At 41.6% G+C, this 25883-nt stretch overlaps 3 protein-coding genes and 1 pseudogene across 8 annotated transcripts in view; 1 reads left to right on the top strand and 3 right to left on the bottom strand.

Moving 5' to 3' along the window:
• The window catches only part of ATXN3 (ataxin 3), a 34068-nt gene extending 19123 nt beyond the window's left edge, over positions 1 to 14945 (bottom strand). For 3 of the 6 annotated variants that reach the window (XR_006818707.1, XM_046008504.1, XM_046008506.1), the window contains exons 1-5: positions 14879 to 14945; positions 6696 to 6860; positions 6409 to 6453; positions 4274 to 4359; positions 3817 to 3883 (exon numbers count right to left, since the gene is read on the bottom strand). Coding sequence is in view for 4 of the 6 variants with exons in the window: in XM_046008504.1 (XP_045864460.1) it covers positions 3817 to 3883; positions 4274 to 4359; positions 6409 to 6453; positions 6696 to 6860; positions 14879 to 14902 (387 nt within the window). In the remaining 2 variants the exon portion in view is untranslated. Of the gene's footprint in view, positions 1 to 3816; positions 3884 to 4273; positions 4360 to 6408; positions 6454 to 6695; positions 6861 to 14878 lie in introns of those variants that run through there. The other 3 variants (XM_046008505.1, XM_046008508.1, XM_046008509.1) reach the window with 3 other exon arrangements.
• A 4288-nt stretch (positions 14946 to 19233) lies between these two features.
• Positions 19234 to 25300, bottom strand: NDUFB1 (NADH:ubiquinone oxidoreductase subunit B1). The gene is made up of 4 exons (XM_046007872.1): positions 25274 to 25300; positions 24943 to 25120; positions 20260 to 20404; positions 19234 to 19340 (listed from the first exon to the last, which is right to left on the bottom strand). Exons 1-4 carry the CDS (start codon positions 25298 to 25300, stop codon positions 19304 to 19306), a joined length of 387 nt encoding a protein of 128 aa, XP_045863828.1. The 3' UTR covers positions 19234 to 19303.
• On the bottom strand, positions 20808 to 20936 carry LOC123945287 (annotated as a pseudogene).
• CPSF2 (cleavage and polyadenylation specific factor 2) overlaps positions 25275 to 25883 on the top strand; it is a 31626-nt gene continuing 31017 nt past the window's right edge. Inside the window, exon 1 of the mRNA XM_046009539.1 lies at positions 25275 to 25427. The gene's annotated coding sequence lies outside the window, so the exon portion shown is untranslated. The remainder of the gene's footprint in view (positions 25428 to 25883) is intronic.

Raw genomic sequence — 25883 nt, 5'->3', positions numbered from 1 at the left:
GGTGCCTGGGTGGTTTAGTGGGTTAAAGCCTCTGCCTTTGGCTCAGGTCATGATCTCAGGGTCCTGGAATCAAGCCCCACATCAGGCTCTCTGCTCAGCGGGGAGCCTGCTTCCCCTCTCTCTCTGCCTGCCTCTCTGCCTACTTGTGATCTCGGTCAAGTAAAAAAAAAAAAAAAAAAAAAAAAATAAGTGAAATCAGTCAGAGAAAGACAAATAATATATAATTTCACTCATATGTGGAATTTAAGAAACAGAACAAAGGAACAAAGAAAAAAGAGACAAACCAAAAACATGAAGTTTAACATATCTATACACCTTTTTCTTTTTTTAAAGATTTATTTATTTATTTGACAGAGATCACAAGTAGGCAGAAAGGCAGGAAGAGAGAGAGAGGAGGAAACAGACTTCCAGCTGAGCAGAGAGCCCAGGCTTGATCCCAGGACCCTGAGACCATGACCTGGGCTGAAGGCAGAGGCTTAACCCACTAAGCCACCCAGGCACCCCAAAAACAGACTCTTAACTACAAAGAACAAACTGAAGGGATGGGTGAAACAGGTGAAGGTGATGAAAAATACACTGACCGTGAGGAGCACTGGGTAATGTACAGAGTCGCTGATTCACTATACTGCACACCTGAGACTCATGTAACACTGCATGTTAACTACACTGGAATCAAAAACATACACAGGAAAAAAAAAGAAACTTATCCAGTCATCTTTTTCGTAATACAAGAACCTCACACAAAAGACTATGTAATGAGAAATGTAACTATAAACAAAAATAGAAATTAGAGCCAAAGATAAGTCAAAATGATATTTCTTGTATTTGTCAAAGATAAAGTAATTTAAAATGTGAAAACTCAGTTTTATTTACAATTTTTTTAAAAAGTTTTATTTATTGATTTGAGAAAGAAAGACAGAGAGAGAGAATGAGTGAGAGTGTGTGGGGAGGGACAGAGGGAGAAAGAATGCTCGAGCATGCTCCTTGCTCAGCGGACTGGATTTCACAAATCATGAGATCAGACTTAAGCCAAAATCAAGACTTGGACAGTTAACTGAATGAGCCACCCAGGCACCCTAAAAATTCAATTTTAAAGAACTAAAATTTTGGGGATGGCTGTGTGGCTCAGTCAGTTAAGCGTCTGCCTTCAGCTCAGGTCATGATCCCAGGGTCTGGGACTGAGCCCCACATTGGGTTCCTTGCTCAGCGAGGAGCCTGCTTCTCCCCCTGCTTGTGTGCTCTCTTGTACTCTTTCTCTCTCTGACAAATAGATAAATAAAATCTTAAAAAAAAAATTAAGAACTAAAAGTTTTACAACCTATCAAAATAATGATGTTAAGTTTATATGCAAATCAATATAAAGGAACTTCTGGGACCTAAGTTTTCAGATCGTAAAGACATCTAGTGACTACCTTATACAGAAAAAGTAAGGAATACTTAATTGCATTTTTTAAAAAAATATAAATAAAAGCCAAAGGTTAAATAATCTTGGCAGCATCCTCCATAGTCTTTCCCTAGAGTTGATTCCCATTCAGTTCAGCCCCTAATGCGCCACACTGCCTTCCCTGCTCTTTGTAATTCAGGAGGGACCTTTAGGGATAACCATGTCACATGAAGCTGCCTCTAGGTAGCTGACTTAAAAGGTAACAGTACAGTTCCTGCTTTTGAATGACCTCATTGATTTAATTCAATGCACTCATTCTTGATCTCATTTGCTTTTTTGTTCTATATTTTTTTAAAAAAGATTTTATTTACTTATTTGACAGAGAGAGAGAGAGAGAGATCACAAGTAGGCAGAGCAGCAGGCAGAGAGAGAGGGGGAAGCAGGCTATCCGCTGAGCAGAGAGCCCGATGCGGGGTTTGATCCCAGGACCCTGAGATCATGACCTGAGCCGAAGGCAGAGGTTTAACCCACTGAGCCACCCAGGTGCCCCTGCCCTGTATTTTTTTTTTTTTTTAAGTTTTATGGGGATGTAACTGACATGCAAGAAATTGCACATATTTAAAATGTCCAATTTGAAGTTTAACATATCTATACACCTAAGAAACCATCACCACAACCGAGGTTCTGGTGCCCTGTATGATCCTAATCTCTCGCTACTCCTTGCCTTCCTCATCCCCAGGCAACCACTGGTCAATCTATTTTCTGTTTCTATAGGTTAGCTTGCATCATCTAGACCTTTATGTAATAGAACCATCCACTACGTAGTATTTTGTGCTTGGCTTCTTTCACTCAGTTTAATTATTTTTAGATCCATCCATGTTATTGAACATACCAATAGTACATTTCTTTTTATATTAGATCTTTTACAATAACCCTCTTTTGAAAATTCAAAATTCTAAAAAAAAGGACTTTAAATAATTGTTTCAAAAGTGGTATCATGTATATAAAGATCTTTGGTTATTGTTTACAAAAATGATATCTTAAGTACATTTCTAGATTTTAAGTACATTTCTTGATATTCTTTTTTGAAACTGCCCCCACCCAAAACCAGAAACGACTTCATGTAGATGTATGTATTACATGGCATTTTGGCATATGAATAATCCTGATATGCTAAAGCTAACATAACTGAAAAAATTTTACTTATGTTGGGCGTTGTTTTAGGCTTCATGACATTATACACCAAACACAAATCTATAAAAGTCACCATTAACTGGATTAACATCTTTATCACATAAAAACCCACTAAAAGTAACCACATCTGTATTGTATTAAATAGAAACGTTTTCTTATGATATAGTTAAATTGTGCAGTTGACCCTGGCTAGGGGTGCTGACCCCTTCCACAGTTGAAAATCCACATGTAACTTTTGACTCCTCAAAAAACTCAACTACTAATAGCCTACTGGTGACTAGATGCCTTACTGCTAACATGAACAATTAACACATATTTTGTATAATGTATTATTTTTGTACCTTTTTTTTTTAAGAAGGCTCCATGCCCAACACGGGCCTTGAACTCGCAACTCTGAAAGTTCTAAGAGTCGCATGCTCTACGACCAGCCAAGTGCCCCTTATATACTTATTTTTACAATAAAGCTAGAGAAAAGAAAATGTTACTATGAAAACTATACAGAGAATACATTTACAGTATTGTACTGTAAAAAAAAAAATCCATGTGTAAGTGGACCCATGTAGTTCAAACTCATGCCGTTCAAGAGCCAACTCTGCATGGTTGTTATAAATAAATCTATAAGGGAAACTGATACTGTCTTCTTTTTTTTTTTAAAGATTTTATTTATTTATTTAACGGAGAGAGAGAGACAGCGAGAAAAGGAACACAAGCAGGGGGAGTGGGAGAGGGAGAAGCTGGCTTCTCACAGAGCAGGGAACCTGATGCGGGGCTCGATCCCAGAACCCTGGGATCATGACCTGAGCCGAAGGTAGACACTTAATGACTGAGCCACCCAGGTGCCCCAAGGAAACGGAGACTGTCTTTTAAAACAGGATAACTCGGGGCGCCTGAGTGGCTCAGTTGTTAAGCGTCTGCCTTTAGCTCAAGTCATGATCCCAGGGTCCTGGGATTGAGCCCCACATCAGGCTCTCTGTTCAGCAGGAAGCCTACTTCTCCCTCTCCCACTCCCCCTGCTTATATTACCTCTCTCACTGTCTCTTTCTGTCAAATAAATAAATAAAATCTCAATTAAAAAAAAAGAAATAGCAAATCTGTCTATCAAGATTGAAACCGTACCACATACACACATTACTGGTAAGTTTCTTCACCTTTAAGGTACCAATCCTTTACATTATAGTTGCAAATGGAGTGCAAAATGAGAAAATGAGAAAAAAGAGAGGGAAGGGGACAAACATTACCTGTTTCCCTAATTTTCTAACTGTAAACCAGTGTTCTTTGTAATTGCATATAAATGATCTTTCATTTCTAGAAAAAGAAAAAGATACATACACAAGTTGAAATAGTAGAGTTCATATTCATTTACTTTATCTACTGGCAAGTATTATAAAAGACATTAGAATTATGCTCACAGTTACGGATCACTGGTTTTTAAGAAATTACAAAACAGTATAAATCTCTCTGCAGACTAGTGGTGCCAGGTACACATATTGGCCTCGCACAGTATTTAAGGATCAGCTCCAACACTGAGGTGTGGGAAGGCTCAGTGGGCAGATGTTCACGACATCCCCAAAAGATGTAATGGGAAACCAAGGGAATGAAACAGGGATCATCAAAACAAAAACATTCAGAATAAACTTTTCTTAAGAAATTTTAACTTTAAAAATCAAATTTAGGAAAAGCAAAATAAAATCTTACATGGGATCGATCCTGAGCCTCTGATACTCCGGACTGTTGAAGAGAATTAGTTCTAAACCCCAAACTTTCAAGGCATTGCTTATAACCTGTTAAAAAAAATTAGCAACTTTCCATAAGCTAAACCATCAATTCCAAATTTAAGTAGTGTAGGCATGTTAGGGTATAAACAACTATATTTTATATATAATTTTCCCCAGAAGGTTATGGTTTTAAAAAAAGTGTATGTGTATAGCTGCATCACTAAATCCATAGAAGAACAAACATAGCATTAAGGGAGTGTTATTTACACTAGGTTTCTGGAACGTTCCAGAGAAGCACACAATTCCTAGATAGAACTGCTTCAAAAATCCAGATGTACATTCTATCCAGTGGGTACTATTCTTAAAACTAGTCCAATATACACATGCGATAATTTGGCTGCCACGGGTCCTGCTTTAGAAAAGTTATATTCAACTCACTATCTAGAGATTTCGGTAGCGATAAAAATTCTGTCTATTAAAAAGAGTTTTTTCTGGGAATTTCAACGGAAGCTTTCAGAATTTATTTCTGTTATCACGGGTTTATAATTTGTACGGGAAAAAACCCTCACAAAAACATACCTGATTACTTAAAACTGAGAAAACAAAAAGCTTTCTGAGAATTCACCCTCTGCCCTCCAAGGCAGCCAACGAAGCCGGAAGTGAAGCAGGTACCTGCGCCGACACACAGTGAGTGCAGTGCAGTGGGCACATGTGAGAGGGCACCAAGAGCAACACTGCACACAAAGGCAATGGCAGGTGCTGGGCCTGCCCCGGCCTCCTCCAGTTCTGCAGCAGCTGCAGAGGGCTGCAGGCCACCATGGAGTGCTGGGCGGACAGGCCACTGCACAAGGAGTCCAGGAGGACAGCACAGGGGAGTGTGACAGAGATATGTGTATAAACAGACTCATGAGAGCTTCTGAAAGAACTCTGGACACACCTCTCAACCTCTCAGGGGTCAGAAACAGAATGAAAGACCCAAAGAGAAAAGATCTCACCAGTACATGTACAATCACCCACAGAATTCAAGGGGAGACTTAAGTTGCAAAAAAGAAAACCAGCAGAAGCCACAGACCACAATAAAGGAATCCAATCCTGGTAGGTGGATTTAAATGGAAGGCAGTGAGGAGCTGCGTTTTCTCAAATTTATGCAAGTAGGAAGCGTGAAATACTGCAACTTATTGGAATTATGGTTATCAGCATCCAGATGTAAATTAAATAGTCTCCTTTCAAAAAGCCCTACTCTAAAAGTGAAGGTTCTGGGGCGCTTGGGTAGCTTAGTCGGTTAAGCGTCTGACTCTTGATTTCAACTCTGGTCTTGATCCCAGGGTTGTGAGTTCAAGCCTCACACTGGGATCCAGGCTGGGCATAGAGCCTACTTAAAAAAATAATAAAATAAAATAAAATGAAGCGTCTACAATCCTAATTTTCATGTTTATCTCTATAAAAATCTAGTACTCTAGAGTATAATCTTACACTTTTTTCCAGTTTTTTTTTCTTGTGCTCTATAGCTCATTTTTACTTTTTATTTATTTTTTTAAAAAATATTTTATTTATTTATTTGACAGATGGAGATCACAAGAAGGTGGGGGGGGGGGGGAGGGGGCGCCTGGGTGGCTCAGTGGGTTAAGCCGCAGCCTTCGGCTCAGGTCATGATCTCGGGGTCCTGGGATCGAGTCCCGCATCGGGCTTTCTGCTCAGCAGGGAGCCTGCTTCCCTCTCTCTCTCTCTGCCTGCCTCTCTATCTGCTTGTGATCTCTCTCTGTCAAATAAATAAATAAAATATTAAAAAAAAAGGGGGGGGGGCAGAATGCTGAGCAGAGAGCCCAACGCCGGGCTTGATCCCAGGACCCTGAGATCATGACCTGAGCTGAATGAATAGCAATTAGAGAATAAATAGCAATAGAGGCTTAACCCACTGAACCACCCAGGTGCCCCTCATTTTTATTTTTTTAATAATCGTATACTCTTAGACACCATCTACTGGAGGAATTTCTGAAGGTCTTATCATTACACTGACCATGAAAGGCTGTGAAAAGATATTCACATCAACCCTATCCTTAGCTTGAACAGTGCCTGGGACATAAACAACTCTTAGAACACGCTTTGACTACTTACTTGAATAGAGAAAAAACCACTGTCATCCATATTTCCAGAAGGCTGCTGTTTAATTTGGATAGGTAGTTGAGGCGGAGGTTGAGGGTGGGGAGAGAAGGATTAAAAACTGTCATTAGTGTGCATATTTAAAATAACATCTTGTGCATTCCCATTTACACAGTCAAGAGCACAATTATAATTAACAAGTCAGAGCCCCATAGGAAGAATGGCGCATCCTTTTCTTAACAGTATCCACATTAAAAAACAAAAAAAACAAAAACATGATTTAGTGGGTTTAAAATCAGTACCTGTAAAAATGTGCGATAGTCTTCACTAGTAACTCCTCCTTCTGCCATTCTCATCCTTTCTTCTTCATCTAGCTGATGTGCAATTGAAGATAATTCCACAGGGCTAAAATATTCTCCTTGCAATAGATTATTCAAGCAATGTTGAGCACAAAGTGAGCCTTCTTGCTAATATTTCCAAAAGAAAAAATTCAAATGTGACTGGTTTAACAGATTTGTACAGTAGCTTCCTCTAAAGAGGAATTTAATCATTAACTTAATGCAGCCAAACAGAACCGTTTGGCTTTAGATAAGTATGATTAACATAAGTGCAGGAGTTTTCATTTGCTAACACTTATTTCATTATTTTACCACTAATAAAACTATAATTATTTAGCTATATGAACAAAAACTTGAGAATGATTTTTTTTTAGATTTTTAAAAAATTTATTTGATAGAGATCATAAGCAGACAGAGAGGCAGGCAGAGAGAGAGAGAGAGAGAGAGAGAGGAAAGCAGGCTCCCTGCTGAGCAGAGCACCCTAAGTGGGGGATCCATCCCAGGAGATCATGACCTGAGCAGAATGCAGAGGCTTAACCCACTGAGCCACCCAGGTGCCCCTTAAGAATGATTTATATTAAACAAATATCACTCTCTATCAGATATGTCAAATTTCATACTTTACTAGAATCTACTCTATAAAAAACATTAGCACCTCTCATTTTCAGTACCTAAAATACATACATCTTCGGAGGCTCCAACGCAAATTAAAAATGCTGAAAGGGAATTTTATTTTATTTTTTTTAATGTTTTGTTTTGTTTTTTTTTAAGATTTTATTTATTTATCTGACAGACAAAGATCACAAGTAGATAGAGAGGCAGGCAGAGAGAGGAGGAAGCAGGCTCCATGCTGAGCAGAGAGCCCGATGCGGGGCTCGATCCCAGGATCCTGGGATCATGACCTGAGCCACCCAGGCACCCTGAAAGGGAATTTTAATCCCTAGAACATTTGTATTCTTTTATGAAGACATTCTACCCAATCTAAATGCTTATTCAAGGAGGGGTGCCTGGGTGGTTCAGTCATTAAGCGTCTGCCTTCGGCTCAGGTCATGATCCAGCATCTGGCTCCCTGCTTAGCTGGAAGCCAGCTTCTTCCTCTCCCACTCCCCCTGCTTGTGTTCTCTCTCTCACTGTGTCTCTCTCTGTCAAATAAATAAAATCTTTAAAAAAAAAAAATGCTTATTCAAGGAATTTGAAATCAATGAACAAAAGAATTTCAAGAATTGATACAGGTAAGAAAAATCCCATTTGATGTTAATGAAGACTGTAGGTAAGAGAGCCAAGGTTCTCTTTGGGGAACTCTGCACAAAATGTGTATGCAGTACAGTACAATGGGCAAAACTTCCAAACACCACTCCTGGAGCTCATTTCCAGACAAGCCAGCAAGGAGAGCTGCATCCACGAAACCACAGGATCTTCGAGATCACCACCTTCCTATGGTATGGGGTGGAGGGAATACAACTTCCGGCGGGCCCAGGGTCTTTAGGTGCTGGGTGGCTGGCTCTCACACCACTGGCTCCCCAAATCTAAATCCAAGCTGCCTGGCGCTGAACAGTCTGTCTATCATCCTGCTCCCCACAACAAGGCCACTCTTCCATGCTTGCCTTGGAAGAAGGGAGACAGACTGGTGGGTGAGATCCCTTCCTGTGAACACAGATCCCCCTGCGGGATGATGGAAGAAGATGACAACACTTTCCTTTTCCTGCTAACCTTGCCCTCTAGTTCTTTTTCCACAGTAAAGTCTTCCCCAGCCTGTCTTACCTTGTGCAATTTGTTCTGAGCTACGTTACTCAGGAGATCGTGACCTCGGAGAGCAACACCTTGCAAGATACATATTTTTCCTGATGAATTAATTTTCTAGGAACAAGATTCAGCTTTTGAAAATGATACAGGGTATATGTATACAACGGAAGAGGAAGGGAGCATTGAGATCATCTGAGTGTGAGACAGGGGACTGAGATAAACTCATCTTCAAATTCTAGTACAGAATAGGTACTTCAGAAGACGAAGTACACAATCTTTCCCTCAAGTCACAGCTACATAGTGAGAGAGAACTACATAGTGAGAGAGAACTTATCCCTCCTACTGTATTCCTATTGCCAAAAAGCAACTCCTTCTGAAAAATAAAATGTGAATTGAAGGGATACACAGACATCCTACTAATAATATTCTACTGTACTGAAAGATGGGCAAGACAAAGAAGTATTCACAAGAAGATAGCCAAATGGCTAAAAACCACAAAAAGATGTTCCACTTCATTAACCATCAGGGAATGACATAGTAAAACCACGTTACTACTACAGACTATCCAAAATTCCTAAAATGCTGGAGATTAGAAATATTAAAACTACTGTATACCGCTGGTGGACATTAAATTGCTCACCCACTTGGGAAAACTATTTGGAGTATCTACTAAAGCTTAACATATACCAACCCTATGATCTAGCAATTCCACAACTACGTGAATAATGCCAACATTAGAAATGTAAACATACATTTATCAAAAGACATCTATAAAAGAGTCACTATTCGTAACGCTCCCAACCCAAACCACCCAGATGCCATCAGAGTAGAACAGGTTAATTGTGTTATATTCACAAGGGAATACTATATGACAATGACAATGAATTAACTACAGCTACCTGCAACAGTATGGATCAATCAATGTCAAAGAAGACAGATTCAAGGGGCACCTGGGTAGCTCAGTTGGTTAAGCATCCGACTTTTATTTATTTTTTATTTTTTAAAGATTTTATTTATTTATTTGACAGACAGAGATCACAAGTAGGCAGAGAGGCAGGCAGAGAGAGAGAGAGAGAGGGAAGCAGGCTCCCCGCTGAACAGAGAGCCTGATGCGGGGATGCGGGGCTTGATCCCAGGACCCTGAGATCATGACCTGAGCCGACGGCAGAGGCTTAACCCACTGAGCCACTCAGGCACCCCAGCATCCGACTTTTAACTTCAGCTCTGGTCATGATCTCAGGGTTGTGGGATTGAGCCCTGCATGTGGCTCTGCTCTCAGCACAGTCTGCTTGAGATTCTCTCTCCTACTCCCTCTGCCCCTCCCCCTGCTCAAACTTTCTGAATAAAATCTTAAAAAAAAAAAAAAAAGACGGACTCAAAAGAACACACACTATATGATTCTATTTACAAAGCTAAAAAACAGGCAAAACTCATCTATGACATTAGAGTTCAGCATAGCAATTAACCTTGCAGGGATGAAGGTGGGGCAGAGGGAGAGTATCTGGAAGATGGCCTAAGGGGAGCTTATAGAATGCAGATAAATGTTCTGTTACCCGATCTAAGAATTATTTACATTATTTATGTGTTCACTTGGTGAGACCTCACTGAGCTGTACTCTGATGATCTGTGTGCCCCTAACCTGTTTTTGTTACACTTAAAAAAATTCAAGTAACAACAAAAAGACCTCTGCTAAGATACAGCTATTTTCACATATCAAGAGCTCCCTACTACGGTGACCAGACACTGGATTTTCTGGGAACAGTTCTAATGCAAATTTTCTGTCCAGCTGACAGGCTACATGCCTCAGCTTGGTACTCTCAAACTACAGTCATCACATTGAATACATACATTGAAATTGTGAATCCAACTATTTAACAATTCTCTCCATAAAAAACTAAAGAAAGTCTCTATAAAAAAGCCTCGAAATACAAAAAATAAGCATTTAATATCAAACCTTGTCTAAGTAAAACTGTACTGCTATAGGAAACATCAAGTTCTGTACTTCTAATATGATTTAATGGAAGAAAAGAACTGTTCTGTCCAAATTTAAAATCATTTTTTAAAGTCACAAGATGAATCAAATTCTGTATGAACCAAAAAAAATTGCACAATGGCCCCACCTAAGATTATGCATCCCTGCGCCCAACTTATCCCCACCCACCTCTTTCTCATGGAACTTCAACCAAAGTTAGATGAAGTTTATCTGTGCCATAGTCAAAATTCAGTAGTACTGAAATTCCATGATTTCAGGCCCAGACTTATTGTGCTGGGATCAGAGGATGAACAAACTAAGATATTTTATTTTATTTTTAAGATTTTATTTATTTGAGAGAGAGAGAGAGAGAGAACACGGGCACAGGGCAGAGGAAGAGGGAAAAGAAGACTCCCCACTGAACAGAGAGACCCATGCAGGGCTCAATCCCAGGACCCTGAGATCATGACCTGAGTCGAAGGCAGATGCTTAACCCACTGACCCCCTAGATGTCCCTACCAAGGTGTTTTATAACACCATAAATAGTGGGGCGCCTGGGTGGCTCAGTGGGTTAAAGCCTCTGCCTTTGGCTCGGGTCATGATCCCAGGGTTCTGGGATTGAGCCCCACATCGGGCTCTCTGCTCAGCAGGGAGCCTGCTTCCCCCTCTCTCTCTGTTTGCCTCTCTGCCTACTTGTGATCTCTGTCTGTCAAATAAATAAACAAAATCTTCAAACAAAACAAAAAACAAAAACCATAAATAGTAACTGGAACCATATCACTCCCTTACTGTCCCCAAAGTCTTCAGGACCAACCTGCCACTTGTTCAAATTCCCACAGATACTACTGTTTAAAACAGATTACAGCAGAAACCAGGCATAAACCTAAGGGTGTGTGCTCAGAAATGGCCTTACCTAAAGGGCCATGCCATCAACCTAGCAGATCTTCATCCCATCTCAGGGATGATAAGGTCTCACTCCCTATTATGAGGTTCAGCGAACACATGCATCTGAATAACAACAACAGCCAGTATGTCTATACTGCTGGCCAGGAAGCGTTCCAAGTGCTTATAACTGCGGTGGACACTTTACTATCCTTGTACCACAGAAGAGAAAACTGGAGCAGAGAGACAAAACAAGCAAATTGCCCAAGATCGTATGGGTAGTAAATGACAGAGCTGGGATTCAAACTCAGGCAGAAGTTTCAAGTCTGTGATATTATTACTTTCTCAAACCACTCATTTGGAATTTGGTTATTCCCAAACCTCAATTATCCTAAATACAATTATGAACCAACAATCACTGAAGGGCAAAATGAGTATCATAGTCAAAGGTCAGTATCTTTTAAGTATTTTCAAATACAATCCCCAAAAGTTTGATTATCATTCTCAGTTTACATTAAAAGTACCAAATGAGATGGCACAGTGACTGTACCAAGAGCAGGCAGCAACAGAAATAGTAACAAAAATGACAGCAGACACCAAAACCAAAACAAAAACCGAAACACCCAGCGGTTAGTGGCCATTTAGTATTAGGATTTAAGCTAGAGGTTGGCAAACTCTAGCCTATAGACAAATACAACCTGCTCCAGTAGCTAAGAATGGTTTTTATGATTTTATTAAAAAAATTTTTTTAAAGATGTTTTTATTTATTTGAGAGAGAGCTAGCGTGCACCTAAGGAGGGAGGAGGATAGGGGGAGAGGGAGAAAGAATCTGAAGCAGACTCTGTGCTCAGTACAGAGCCCCACGGGGGCCTGGACCACACAACCTCTGAGATCATGACCTGAGCTAAGACCAAGAGCCAGCTACGCAACTGACCGAGCTACCCAGGTACCCCAGGGTTTTATGATCTTAGATGGTTGGGTAACATACCCATACACACATAAAACAAAGATACGTGAGATACCATAGATAACCTGGAAAGCCTAAAATATCTAAAAAGAAATTATTTACTTTAGATAAATAGCACCACACACATCTTAGAAGCTCAAGAAATTCTCGATGCAGTCAAATATTTTTTTTTAAAGATTTTATTTTTATTTATTTATTTGACAGAGAGAGATCATAAGTAGGCAGAGAGGCAGGCAGAGAGAGAGAGAGAGAGAGAGAAGAGAGAGGAAGCAGGGTCCCTGTCGAGCAGAAAGCCCGATGTGGGATGCGATCCCAGGACCCTGAGATCATGACCTGAGCTGAAGGCAGAGGCTTAACTCACTGAGCCACCAGGCACCCAATGCAGTCAAGTATTTATTGAGCAATTACTATGTGCCAGGCACTGTCTTAGGCACTGGGGACAGATCACCAAACAACTGTTAAAGCTTAGATTCTAACTTTAAAAAAGACCTCAAAATGCTAACTCTGAAAATGGGGAAACCAACATCCCATAGAAAGTAGTTGCAAGGCCTGTTGAAGGCAGGTATCTCTACATACACAGCTTCATTAGAGTCAAAGCTGGTTCTCTGGCTCTAGCAAAGGTTAAATGTGTGTGGCAGAGGGGAAGGGAGTGTGCTAGAAAATGGCTTTTTAAACTAAAACATTCCCAGAATGGACTGTGTACAAGATTAACAATGGGCCCTATGGTTACAGGTGCTTCCCATTCTTGAAATATACCCCCCAAACCTTACCAGCCTCATCTATTAAGTACATTTAAGTTGATGACAAAGGTAAATTGTACTTTTTAAGTATCTTTAAGCCTACACAGATCTGATTGTGACTTTTTTTTTTAAGATTTTATTTATTTATTTGTCAAAGAGGGACTGCACAAGCAGGGGGAGTGGCAGGCAAAAGGAGAAGCAGGATCCGGCTGAGCAAGGAGCCTGATGCAGGACTGGATCCCAGGACCCCAGGATCAAGACCCCAGCCAAAGGGAGATGCTCAACAGAATGAGCCACCCAGGCATCCCTGGACAGTGAGTTCTTTCAGGAAAGTACACCTTTATAAGGCTAGCACCCCGCTTCTTTTGATCTGCTGGTTCAGTTGTTGTTACCTTCACTGAAATCTGTCCAAATAGCACCCCATACCCACCAATCAATATTTGTAAAAACATATTATAAGAATCTCAAGAGGTGGTGTGGAAATGTTGAACATCTTCCATCTGAAACATCTGGTCCTACACTAAAGCTTTTAAAAATTAATAATAAAAATATGTATATGTAGGATTCTCATCACCCAATCTCCTTAACCAAGTAACTAAATTTCTCTTGTGCAAAACTCATAAATCATGTCAATCAGGTCAAAAGATTAGTGATAACTATACCACTGAGTCCTTCCCCAAACATAAAAACTGGTCTACTCCAGTGTCAAAATGTACTAAAATGTTTTCTACGAAGAAAGGCATCCTACTTAACCACTCGTTTAGATTTATTCTGTGCCTCTTTCATCTTTGATGGCTCTGAATTGTGTGACTTTTTAAATGGATAAATGAAAGTTTACAAGCATTTAACAAAACAAAACAAAACCCCTTTGCTCATACTACATAATAACCTCACTAGCAACCCTTTCCAAACATGAAACTATTATGAAACAACATAGCATGTGCCAAAGTTGTCCTGAGGAAGGTTTCACTCACACCCAACTAGCTTGTTTACTGTATGTGAGAAAAGACGAGTTTCTCCACACGCCACAAACAGCATCTTCAAGTGCGTGGTCATCCAAGAATAAAACACAAACACTAGGCGGACCACAACACAATTATTCCGGTCCACTCCTAATACCTAATAAGAGAGCTGGCCTCCTGATCCGGAAAGATGCAACTACCAAAAGAAACGAAACCTAAACATCCCGTAACAAAAACTCTTGTGACGACTTCCCTATTTAGGGGCGCGGAGGATTTCCTACCTCACTTCCCTAAGTGTCAGCCCCTACAGGGGACAAGCCAAGGACCCCGCCCTCGGGAGGCTCCTGGACCTAGTGCAGGCGAACAGGAACACAACCCCAGAGATCTAAGTGTATGGGAGGTTCCAACATAGAATTGAGGACACCAGAGAAGGAAAAGTTAATTCTGCCAGGAGCAGGACTGGAGGAGTGGGGTGGAGTTGGTAAGGGTCGAGGGACTTGTCGAAGAGGTGAACAGCTAGAAACCTAGGAGAGTGAAGGAGAAGAGACTGGAGAACGAATCCCACGTAAAGTGGAGGGGAAGCGCAGAAGCTAACCCACTCGGTGCCACCTCCTTCCCGTGCCCCATGGCGCCCCCGGCCCTGCTTCATTCCCTCCCAGCTCCCCCGCGCTCCCGGCCCGGGACTCCACCGGCACCCGCCTCTGGGGCACAGGGTGCGGTGGGAGCGTCGGTGAAGCTCCCCGCCCTGTGAAGCTCCTCCGCCCAGCGAGACTGGGACGGGGGCGACGCGCGGCCCCGCCAGCGCTCCCAGAGGAGGAGGTACTGCGCCCCACCGCAGCCACCACACCGCAGACAGCTCCCCACCGAACGCGGACACTCACTTTCTCGTGGAAGATGGACTCCATGTTTATTTGTCTGGAGCCAACGGCCCCCGCGCCGAACCACCCCCCCCTCCAGTCCCGCCCCTCGGCCCCACCCCTCCTCCCACCCCGCCCCGCCCCTCCTCGAGCCGCCCCCTCCCACGTGCCTCGCACAGACCAATCATCCCCGAGGATATGAATCACGTGGAACGAAGAGCAAGTGAACGCCGGGGCGGTAAATGCAAGAGCACGTGACCTTTGTAGCGCGTCCTCCCATATCCCTCTATCAGGCTGGCTGGGGGTGTTGCAGCGCCACCTACGGTCTGGAGGAATTTCTCTGCTTCCCACCCATTGCTATGGATTTTTAGGCTATTAAGGGGTCTGGGTGAGGAACACTTGGGTTCTATGTTCTTTTATGTTTTCCACTTTGTACTTTCTGCTTATATCTGCGTTAAATTATTTAATATCTTTCTCCTCCTCCCCCACTGAAAGCCTGATTAAGCAAAAGACATCATTGCATTCCCCAACACTAGCGCTTGTGTAAAAATACAATATTTATAGAGAGCTTACTGTAAGGTAGGCATTCTTTTTCAACTACTTTGCATATATTAACGAATTTAATACAACAACCTTTGACATAGGTGTTGTTATGATCCCTGTTTTACACGAGGGCACTGATGCACAGGGAGGTTAAGAAAAGAAGGGACTCCAAGGTCAGCTAGTGAGTTGCCCTTGCTGGGGTCCAAATCCAGACACCTTGTTACTAAGTGTCTGCGTTCTGACCCTGAAAAGGTAGCATGAGTTGGGGGAACTGAAAGTTCAGTGAAGTGGAGGAAGGAGTCTGATGAAGATGAAGGAGTAGGAAAATAGTAGATTTTGCACCTTGAAATTAGATTAAGGAAGTTATGTTTTTAAAGACAGTTGGGGAGTTATAGAAAATTTTTAACGAAGAGATGTTCAGATTTGCATTTTATAAAGATCACTCTAGCTGCAGAAAAGAGCTGATGCTGTGGAAGGAATCTTGGGAGAAATGTTGGTGTTTGGGCTAGAGTAATGACCTGCAGTGGAGAGGAAACCATTTTGAGAGGTGATTAGGAAGTGGCGAGGCTCAACAGAACTTGGTGAGAGTGGAGAGTGAGGGACACAGAAATGTTAGGGATGATATCTGGGTTTCTGCCCTAGGCAGCCACTGTGGCAGGAATAGTATTCAGCGAGATGGGGAATACTGGAGGAAGGGGCAAGGTTTGGGGGTATACCTATGATATGTAAGACAAATAATGAGTGGAGGTTATCTATCTGTCTTTCTTTCTGTATAAATGGTCTGGATTCAGGAGCTTGGTTTTGCTGTAGAATGGGGAGTTATTCACAGGAGTGAATAAAATCATCTAGGGGAAAAGGAAGAGACTGAAAAGAGGATTTAAAGTAGAACCCGGAGGGTAGAGAAGGAATAGCCAAGAAGGGAGGAAAAGCAGGAAGAGTGTGACATTACCAAAGCCTTGAGAAAGGAATGTTTCAAGAATCAGTGTCAGTTGCTGCTAAGGGGTCCAGCAACATAAGGACTTACAAGGGTCTACTAAGTTGTTGCTATGGAGACCACTGGGGACATCAGTGAGTGTAGGCTCAGAGGAACAGAATGGGCAGCGGGAGGTAAGGAAGTGGAGAGTACCAGTGAGGACCAGGTCCTCAAGGTTACCTAGTTACCCTTTACTGAATGCTCCTGGGTGCACAATCCACATTTCCTTATTGGGGGAACAGTATATGCAAGTTCTCAAGGAACTGTGGCCTAACTGGGGAAACAAATCAGGGTCTCACAAAGTGAAAAAATATGCAAAACATTTTTTCCTGATTTATTATTTTTATTTATTTTTAAAAAGATTTTAACAGAAAGAGCGCATGCACAAACAGGGGGAGCAGCAGACAGAGGAAGCAGGTTCCCACCTGAACAAGGAGCCAGATGAAAGATTAGATTCCAGGACCCTGGGATCATGACCCAAGCCAAAGGCAGATGCCTAACTAATGGAGTCACCCAGGTATCCCTCCTGATTTCTTTTTAAAGAAAGTGAGTGTGTACAGAAACACGTATCTTTTTGTTGTTCATATGCATTACAAATCTGCGTAAAAATATTCAAGAAATCCTGAGGTTATGCATGTGTTTGAGATGGGAAGAGAATTAGGCAATAGGAGACAGGGGAATGAGACTTTTCACAGTATACAGTTTTATTCTTGATTTTTCAAATATTTATTGCATTAGATTCTCAGAAAAAAAAAATGTATTCATTTGCTACGGCTGCTGCACCAAATCATCACAAACTCGGTGGCTAAAAACAGAAATTTATTCTCTCACTGTTCTTGAGGCCACAAGTCTGAAACCAAGGTGTTAGCAGGGTCATGCTCCATGGTGACAGGAAGAATTCTTTCCTCACTTCTTCCAACTTCCAGCGGCCCCTGGCATTAGCTGGCTTGTGGTTGCAGAACTCTAACCTTGGCTTTGGTTTTCATGTGGCCTTTTTCCTTTTGTGTCTCTGTCCTCTCCTCTTTTAAGTACCAATGATTGGATTTAGATCCTACCCTAATTCAGGGTGATTTCATACTGAGATCTTTAATTATACTGTCAAAGACCCTATCAGTGATAATTAGGGACTATTTTATTGTAATTTTACCTCTCCTAAATTCAATATATGGAACCATCACAAGCAAGAAAATGAACAATGTACACTCCAAAGTTTCCTTGTGCCCCCTTGTAATTCTTTTAAGATTAAAAAAAAATTATTATTTATTGAGAGTGAGTGAGCACGAGCAGGGTGAGAGGCAGAAGGAGAAGCAGACTCCCCACTGAGCAGGGAGCCCCATGTGGGGTTCGATCCCAAGACTCTGGGATCATGATGGACTAAGCCGAAGGTAGCTGATCAACCAGCTGAGACACCCAGGTGCCCTCCCCCTTGTAATTCTTACTTCTAACCCTTTCTAGACCATGCTCCTCCAGGCAACCACTAGTCTGCTTTGTTACTGTAGTTTACAGTGTCAACATTATTTATATAAATGGAACTATAAAGTGTGTACTTTCTGTCTGGCCTCTTTCATCCAGTGTAATTAATTTGAAATTCAGCAATATAATAGCAATAGATATTCCTTTTTTAATGCTGAGTAGTATTCCATCATAAGGATTTAACAGTTTAGCTACTTGATGTACATTTGGGCTAGCTCCAATTTTTGGCTATTACAAATGAAGCTGCTATGAACATTCATGTAAGCCTTTGTAAGAACATACGCCTTCCCTTGCCTTGGATGAATACCTCAGAGTGGGATGGCTGGGTCATACGGGAGGTGTTATTTTCATTTGAAACTGCTAAACTGATTCCTAAAGTGGTACAACTCCTGGCAGCTGCATTTTACATTCCTGCCAGCACTGTGAGGTCCACTTGCTCTGCACCCTTGCCAACACCAGGAATAGGATCACTCTTTTGATTTTAACTATTCTAATAGGTATGTGCTGGTGTCTCATTGTGGCTTAAATTGCATTTCCCTAACGACTATTGATGTTAGGAATCTTTTCATATGCTTTAGTTACCATCCTATCTTTTTTTGCGAAGTGTCTCTTAAAATCTTTTGCTCATGGGTACCTGGGTGGCTCAGTTGGTTAACATCAGGCTTAGGTCATGATCCCTGGGTCCTGGGATCAGGCCTGCCCCACATTGGGAGAGCAGGGAGCCTGCTTCTCTGTCTCCCACTGCCTCTGCTTGTGTTCTCTCTCAAATAAATAAATAAAATCTATTAAAAAAAATTCTTTTGTTCATTTAAAAAATTGGGCTGGGGTGCCTGATTGGCTCAGTTGGCTGAACACTTGACTCTTGAACTCAGGGTTGAGTTTGAGCCCCATGTTGGGTGTACAGATTAAGTAAATGAATAATTTTTAAAAACTGGGCTGTCTTATTAAGCTATAAGGATTCTTTACATATTCTGGATATAAGTTATTTGCTGTATATTACATTTTGCAAATACTTTCTCCCAGTTTATGGCTACATTTTCATTTTCATAAGTGTCTTTTGAAGAGCAAAAAATTTAAAAACTAGTTCATGCTTTATGCGTTGCATTTAAGAGATCTTTGCCAAACTGAAGGTCACTAAAATTTTCTGTTAGTATCATCCTTCTAAAGTACACAGCTCAAAAAAAAATTCTGAAAAATATCTGAGGAAAAAATTGGCTATATGATTTAATAGTACTATGGTTTAAAATGAGGAAAAGAAAATGAAACACTGATTGTAAATTTAATATCAATATCCTCAGTCAAATACTCAAAATAATGATTTATTTTTAAGCTAAGTGTGCCTATTACTTAAAACGTGGACTGCTATAGCATAGAAGACACATACTTCAAATTAAATGGATGTGTTTTTATTTCTCTCCTAATTTTTAAAATGTGAACATTCTGTAATTCAGTCACGACCTTTACTTCCAGGTGACTTCTTCATTGGGTCTCAGTTCCCTGTGTGGAAATTGAAAAGGAAGGAAAGAAAAAAGTATAGATTAAATTTTTATGGGGGGGTAAAGAGTCAGAGGAGTAAGAATTCAATATTTTATATTCTATTAAATCGACCCATTAAAATTTTTATATAGACTCAACATACTCATTCTATTCTCTCATGATTTTGAACTTTTACCATCCCTTCAATTTCATTTTTCCACATTAAGGAACTGCAATTTCTTAGACTGTATGAAAGCTATTATCCTCTCAATGAGTTCATTTGAGGTTTTCTAAACCTTTTCTAATTCATTTTCTCTTTCTTGAAATCCTTAACTGTAAACCTCCTCTTCACATCGACTGTGAATGTTGCTCAAGCCTCTGGTTCCTTGAGCTTCTTCCCACTTAGCTGCATACCCAGTGGCAGACATGTTAACTCACTCTGCTGCCAAAAGAGCCATCTCCAGAGACACAACGTGGTACCAGGAGCTGCCAGCTGCCTTCTGATCACTCAGCCACCACACCTAAAGCTCTCCAGCAGTATTGCTAGGAATATGGCAAGAAGCCACTATTAGTACCACAGATTTCAGCTACATTCTGGCTTAAGTAAGATAATACATGAAAGCTTTATTAAAGGCTTTGGTGAGCTGGTTTATAACATTGTTTCTAGATCACAGTGCATCCTGAATGCCAAAAAAAAATTTTTCAAACATTTGAAATAGGCTGTTCATAAACTGAAGACTTGTTGGCCGTCCAAAGGTAATCATAGTTTTGTAAAAGGATTAAACAGTAACTAATGCTACAAAATAATGTAACATTAATCTTACTTCGGGGGCAGGGGAGAGCAACTCACCCCTTCTATTTATATTTGGCATATATGATATTAAAAAATTATTTCTAAGACCTCATTAATTGTTCATTTAAAAGAAGCATACAAACTAACCTTTTAAACAACAAACTCTTGTTCCGGAAGGCAGTCAGCGTTTCATCATTCCTTCTGTCTAGATAACATCCAAAGACAAACCCCACAGGAACAAGTATATGTACCCAGTGGTCACGAACAATCTGAATTATATTCATCCTGAGTGCTAGGGGGAAAAATTATCAGAAATATAACTGCCTTTGTAATATCTTGAAAAATTGCATCTGAAACAGAAAGATAGCCCTGAATATAGGAGATAGATGTTAAAGCATAGTAAGCCTCTTCAAATTTGCTTGGGATCAGGATGTAGTATACAACTTAAAATCTACTTGATGACAATTATACCGGTGACAATGATTTATATAAAAACTGCACTGCATTAAAAATCAATTTATTAACTTTTTTCCTAGCTCTACTAGTGAACTGATATGGTACAGTGCAGAGAAATGGAGAGTATAAAAAAATTCTACCTGCAAAAGCTGTATATTTGCACCCTCCTACAATTAATTTAAAACTTTTACACACGTGTAAAATATTTTTAGAATGTCTTACGGCGCCAAAACAAATATAACTACAATATTATGCCAAAAGCAGAATTCTTTAGTTAAGCTATCATTATTGAAAACTAATTTTTCAATTAGCAGTAATTGTGACTCAGATAAACCCCATTAGCTACAATACTGCTAGTGCACAAAGCTGAAAACTAATTTTTGAAAGGAAATGAAATTTTAAAAAACTTCACTCAACAACATCATGGCAGATCTCAGTATCAATTCGAAGATTTAGCAAAAAATAAGGACAGAAGGGAATTTACTTTTATAGAATGACTACTAGGTACCAGAGCCATCGTATCATCTTATATATAACATGAAATAACTATTATTATCCTCATTTTATAGACTACAAAACAGCTTCACCTAAACAAGTATTAAATACAGAGCTGAAATTCAAGCTTAGGTTTGCTCCAAAGCTCTTTTTCTATTAGATCTCAATACCTCTCTAAAAGAACTCTTCTTGAATTAAAATTTATGGTACTTAAGGGCTTTTAAGTTCTAAGAGTTTCTAAAAGGTACAGGAGGAAGAATAGAAGTCACCATATGGAAAATAAATTTGCCTTAATTAAAAAAAAGTTTCTGCAAAAATTTGCACCTAAAGATAAAATCAAAATATATCTTCCTATGCATGAATCTAAGACGAATTCATCATATACAATGGCTGAGAAGGTGTATGACAATATGGTGAGAGAATACAGGCCTGCCAACAAAACTGCTCAGCACTCAACTGTGCTAGGGTTAGGGAGACCGGATTCCTGCCTCTCCTAAGACACTAGTTCTCACACTTACACATTCCAAATCTGTATTTCTCAAACTTCATCACTATCTAATGACAACAGGTTGGAAAATGGCCATAAAGTTAATAGTTGCACAATTACCCCATACTCTACTTGATAAAGCATATTACACACAGCAGGAAAATTATGTAAAGTTAACAAGTTATTTAAAATATGTAACTTACAGTTTAGCCATTAAAGTTTTAGTCTACCTCCTACAGCTGGAATTCTCAAACCTAACTGCACACCAAAAGCGTCTGGGGAGCCTTCATCAAAATAAGGACTTTTGGGGCGCCTGGGTGGCTCAGTGGGTTAAAGCCTCTGCCTTCAGCTCAGGTCATGATCCCAGGGTCCTGGGATCAAGCCCTGCATCAGGCTCTCTCCTCAGCGGGAAGCCTGCTTCCTCCTCTCTCTCTCTGCCTGCCTCTCTGCCTACCTGTGATCTCTGTCTGTCAAATAAATAAATAAAATCTTTGAAAAAAAAAAATAAGGACTTTTGGGGTGGGGGAGACTGGGTGGCTCAATCAGTTGAGCATTGGGCTCTTGGTTTCAGCTCCGGTTGTGATCTCATGTGTTGCGGTATTGGGCCCCAGATTGGGCTCCCCACTCAGCAGTCAGTATGTATCAAGATTCTCTCCCTCTGCCACTACATGCCCAACCCCATCATGTGATCGAGTGCTCTAATAAATCTTTAAAACAAACAAAATAGGTACTTTTGGTCCTCCTTCCTTGTGGGGCTGGAAAAATCTAGTTGAAAGAATTTGTTAGCTGATTTGATGCAAACAGTTCTTGGGCAAACTTATTTCCTAGAAGATGGTGGCGCTCTCAGCACTACGCCTTAAGTAACGTTATTTGCATTTAGATACTGAAGCTCTCTTCATGAATCTGACCAAGTGCCTGCCAGATGAGCCACTTACTTGTTTAACAAATTTGAGCCAGTCAAGGATAAGAATAACAAAACATGCCTTAATCGACTAATGTAACTTTGAAAGTACAAAACTGCAAAATACTAGACAGTATTGGTCTCTGTAGAACTCAATCGGTCATGTATTCGGTCACCTGTCCTCATAGGTTCCTCAAATTTCTTAATAGGGGTGTTGTGGGGGTCAAGCCTAACCCTCAGCACAGGTGAATCAGATACTATATGTACTTTAACCAACAACAAAAGTGCTTGTTGACTTAGCCCAAGACTGTTCTAAATAAGCCCATGGCCGCCTGTGGGTTATAAGCCATTATTGTTGTTGGCATTCTTCGGACAGGGCAAGTAGCTACTTTTGTCCCACTCTACTCAGAATCTAAGAGGGGAGACAAACCCCGGAGACTGGCTGCACATAAGCTCTTATATACACTCTACAGGTGAAGACTGATAAAAGGATTCTGTGTATTCAAAATCCAGAGTTGGGTTCAGCCACCATGATTCCATTGCTAACAGGTAAATGACAAATCTTAGTCCCAGAGACATTTCATATTACACTTGTTTTTAACGGACTTTGGGAGTCGTGGCATTGAACATAATTTGTCCTCTGTATTTCACTGAGTGAATGACTAGGGAGGACAAAGATTTATGGACCAAAGAAGTGAGCCAGAATGATTTCTTGGAGAATGGATAGGAGGGAGAGTATAGACAGGCTCTGGTCATGAGCCCAAGACCATAGGGGACTTTATCTGATAGGCAAAGATCAGTGAGGTCCGGGGACAAGCTCCAATGAAACAAGCCCTGAAGTGTGGATGAACAATGACATCCACATGGGTGCCCATGAGGCCACTGTACATATTAGTCTTTTTTTTTTTTTTTTTTTTGAGGGGGCAGGGAGCAAAGGGGGAGAGAGAGTCTTACGCAGGCTCCATGCTCAGCAAACATGGGGCACCACCATATGCCCCTGAGATCATGACCTGAGCCATAATCAAGAGTCAGATGCTTAATCAACTGGGCCACCTAGGTGCTCCAGGAGTGTCTGCTTTATAAGACTCATGAAAAATCCTTTTACATCACAACTGGGACTTGCTATGGTATTCCTAAGAAAAACTAATTAGTTTTTATCTTATGGACTCAAGGAATCATGTAACTGATCACCCATCCTTTGTTACTAATGTTTAAAATTTTTTGCTGTAGCTCTAGAAAAAAAAGCTCTTATAGCACTGTCAGGTACAGTTCTTACTGCTTTTCATAATCACTAACTCATGTAATCTTCACAATACTATACCGTGTACTCACTAATGTCCCCAGTTTAGTAAGCGTACTTTTTTCAGATGAGGAAATCCAGGGGCAATGGACTTACTTAAGGTCACAGATGCAGTAAGTAGCAGAGCCAGTATTAACACTCAGGCAGTCTGGCTTCTTGGTTCAAGCTATTTGTGTTTTATTGTATGCTAGGGTAACTATAGAGGTAAACATTTAGACTGATGTTACTCGGTGTTATCTTATTTTTCTCAACATTACTTTTTTTTTTTTTAAGGATTTTATCCATTTATTTGACAGAGATCACAAGTAGGCAGAGAGGCAGGCAGAGAGAGAGGGGGAAGCAGGCTCCCCGCTGAGAGACAGCCCAATGCGGGACTCAATCCCAGGACCCTGAGACCATGACCTGAGCCAAAGGCAGAGGCTTAACCCACTGAGCCACCCAGGCGCCCCCTAACATTACTTTTTCTTCAATCAATTTTTCCCGCCTAACTAAAAAAAAAAAAAAAAGAAAAATGTATCTGGAGTGTATTTTTAATATGTCAGTTCATGTTGTAAAACGTAGATGAACAGATATTTCAAAAATTAAGTTCTAATCTCTAATTGGTCCCCACAGCATTTTAGATCGACTTTTTTTGAACAATAATCTATGAAAAGCAGTGCTCGATGCACGGAGAAACTGAACTCCTTGAGGTCTGGAACTGTGTCTTATTAACCTAGTACAAATTAAACATTACGTTTTTAAAAAGTGATTTTTGTGTGTGGAATGGTTTGCGATTTGGAAGAGCGAGGTTTGTTTCCAATCCTGAGCAACCAGGAGACAGAACGCTGAAAACTTGGACGAGTCTGGGATGCTCGCGCCTTCCCTCCAGCCTAGGGACGTGATCCCGGCCTGTCTTCTCTCCGGGCCGGTCAGGGACGGTCACCTGATGATCCCTAAGGACGTTTTCCAATAACGACAACCTCCAACTCCCCTTCCCAAAAGCCGTCAGGTGCCAAACATGAGCCCAGCTGTCTACGGCAAGAAAGCCCCATTTCCCTTTCCCGTCTCCACCGCTCGCAAGCCCCGGGGGGAACCTCCGGACCACCCCTCGCCTAAACACACCGCCGCCGAGGGCTTCCCTAGAGGTGAACCCTCCCCGTCTATACAACGAGGACCCGCAGCGTCTCGGGCCATCCCGAATCCCGGACCCACCTGCGCCCTTGGTGTCAAAAACGAACCCACAACCAAGGGCAGCGACGAACCCAGCCACCTGCGCCGGCGGAAGCTGCGGCCTTGGGACCTGCCATTCGCCACGCCGGGTCAGAGAGGGGTGGCTCTGGGAAACTGTACCTCTTCTCCCTTGGGATGTTGGGATCTTCTCGTACTTATTTTAGCTTTTAAACATTATAAGTTATTTAAAAATAAGACTTCGGCGCAAGGTGACGAGACTTGTTGTCGCAAGAGCCATCGCCTTTCCACAGCTTCGCCCCCACCCCCCTGGAACATGGTATCGCCCTGGGCCTTACCCGCCTCAGAGGCTCGCCTCCAGTTTCAAAATGGCGGCCGCCATCGCGGGGCTTCTGCTGGCTGGTCGTCACGGGTGGTGTTGAGCGAGTATCAGCTTGTCTCGCTCTTGAACCTGGATTCGACTAGGGGTTGGGAAGGGCAGTGGACGGCGTTGGGGGAGGACTGACGAGGCAAGTGGGGGCGGAGGGAAGGAGTGAGCCTTTGGATGGGGGAGGGGGCGTCCTCGGCCCTCATGGAGACCCTGGCTCCACCTTGTCCGGGTCTGCTCTGGGGACATGCTCCTGGGGTTTCGGTCGCGACTGTCCTGGCCCGGCGTGGCAGAAGTGCTCATCGAGGGAAAGAAGTGATTTCTCCGTGGGTCTAAAGCCCCCGGTCTTTGTGGCAATCCACACGATTCACTCGTGTGTTCTCCTTCCCTCTTTTTTGCTGTTTGCCGGCTGGATGAGTTAATCCGGCGCCAGGTTTGGCGCCTTTGGCCCTCGTGGTTGCGGTGGTTTTAGCCTCCTCGCTGGGAGTCTTGGCGTGGTCACGAGACTGCTAAGCACTGGGCACAAAGTAGGCGTTCTTTAGTTAGTCGATTCCAGGGATCCTTTAAGATGTCACTGTGCTTTATTAAAATGGTCTCG

This window comes from Meles meles, chromosome 6 (genome assembly GCF_922984935.1).
Source record: "Meles meles chromosome 6, mMelMel3.1 paternal haplotype, whole genome shotgun sequence".
NCBI classification, from domain to species: domain Eukaryota; kingdom Metazoa; phylum Chordata; class Mammalia; order Carnivora; family Mustelidae; genus Meles; species Meles meles.
The sequence above is the reverse complement of the archived record's forward strand: the minus strand, read 5'-3'. Positions and strand labels throughout refer to the sequence as shown.

What these genes read in the sequence shown, in the direction of transcription:
- NDUFB1 (XM_046007872.1), bottom strand. Translation starts at nt 25,300, where the DNA reads ATGGCGGCCGCCATTTTGAAACTGGAG. An exon ending in TTTTGACACCAAGGGCGCAG is followed by an intron (nt 20,405 to 24,942) that starts GTGGGTCCGGGA and finishes TTTTCCCCCTAG; the next exon opens with CACTCAGGATGAATATAATT. An exon ending in AAGAGTTTGTTGTTTAAAAG is followed by an intron (nt 19,341 to 20,259) that starts GTTAGTTTGTAT and finishes ATTTCCACACAG; the next exon opens with GGAACTGAGACCCAATGAAG.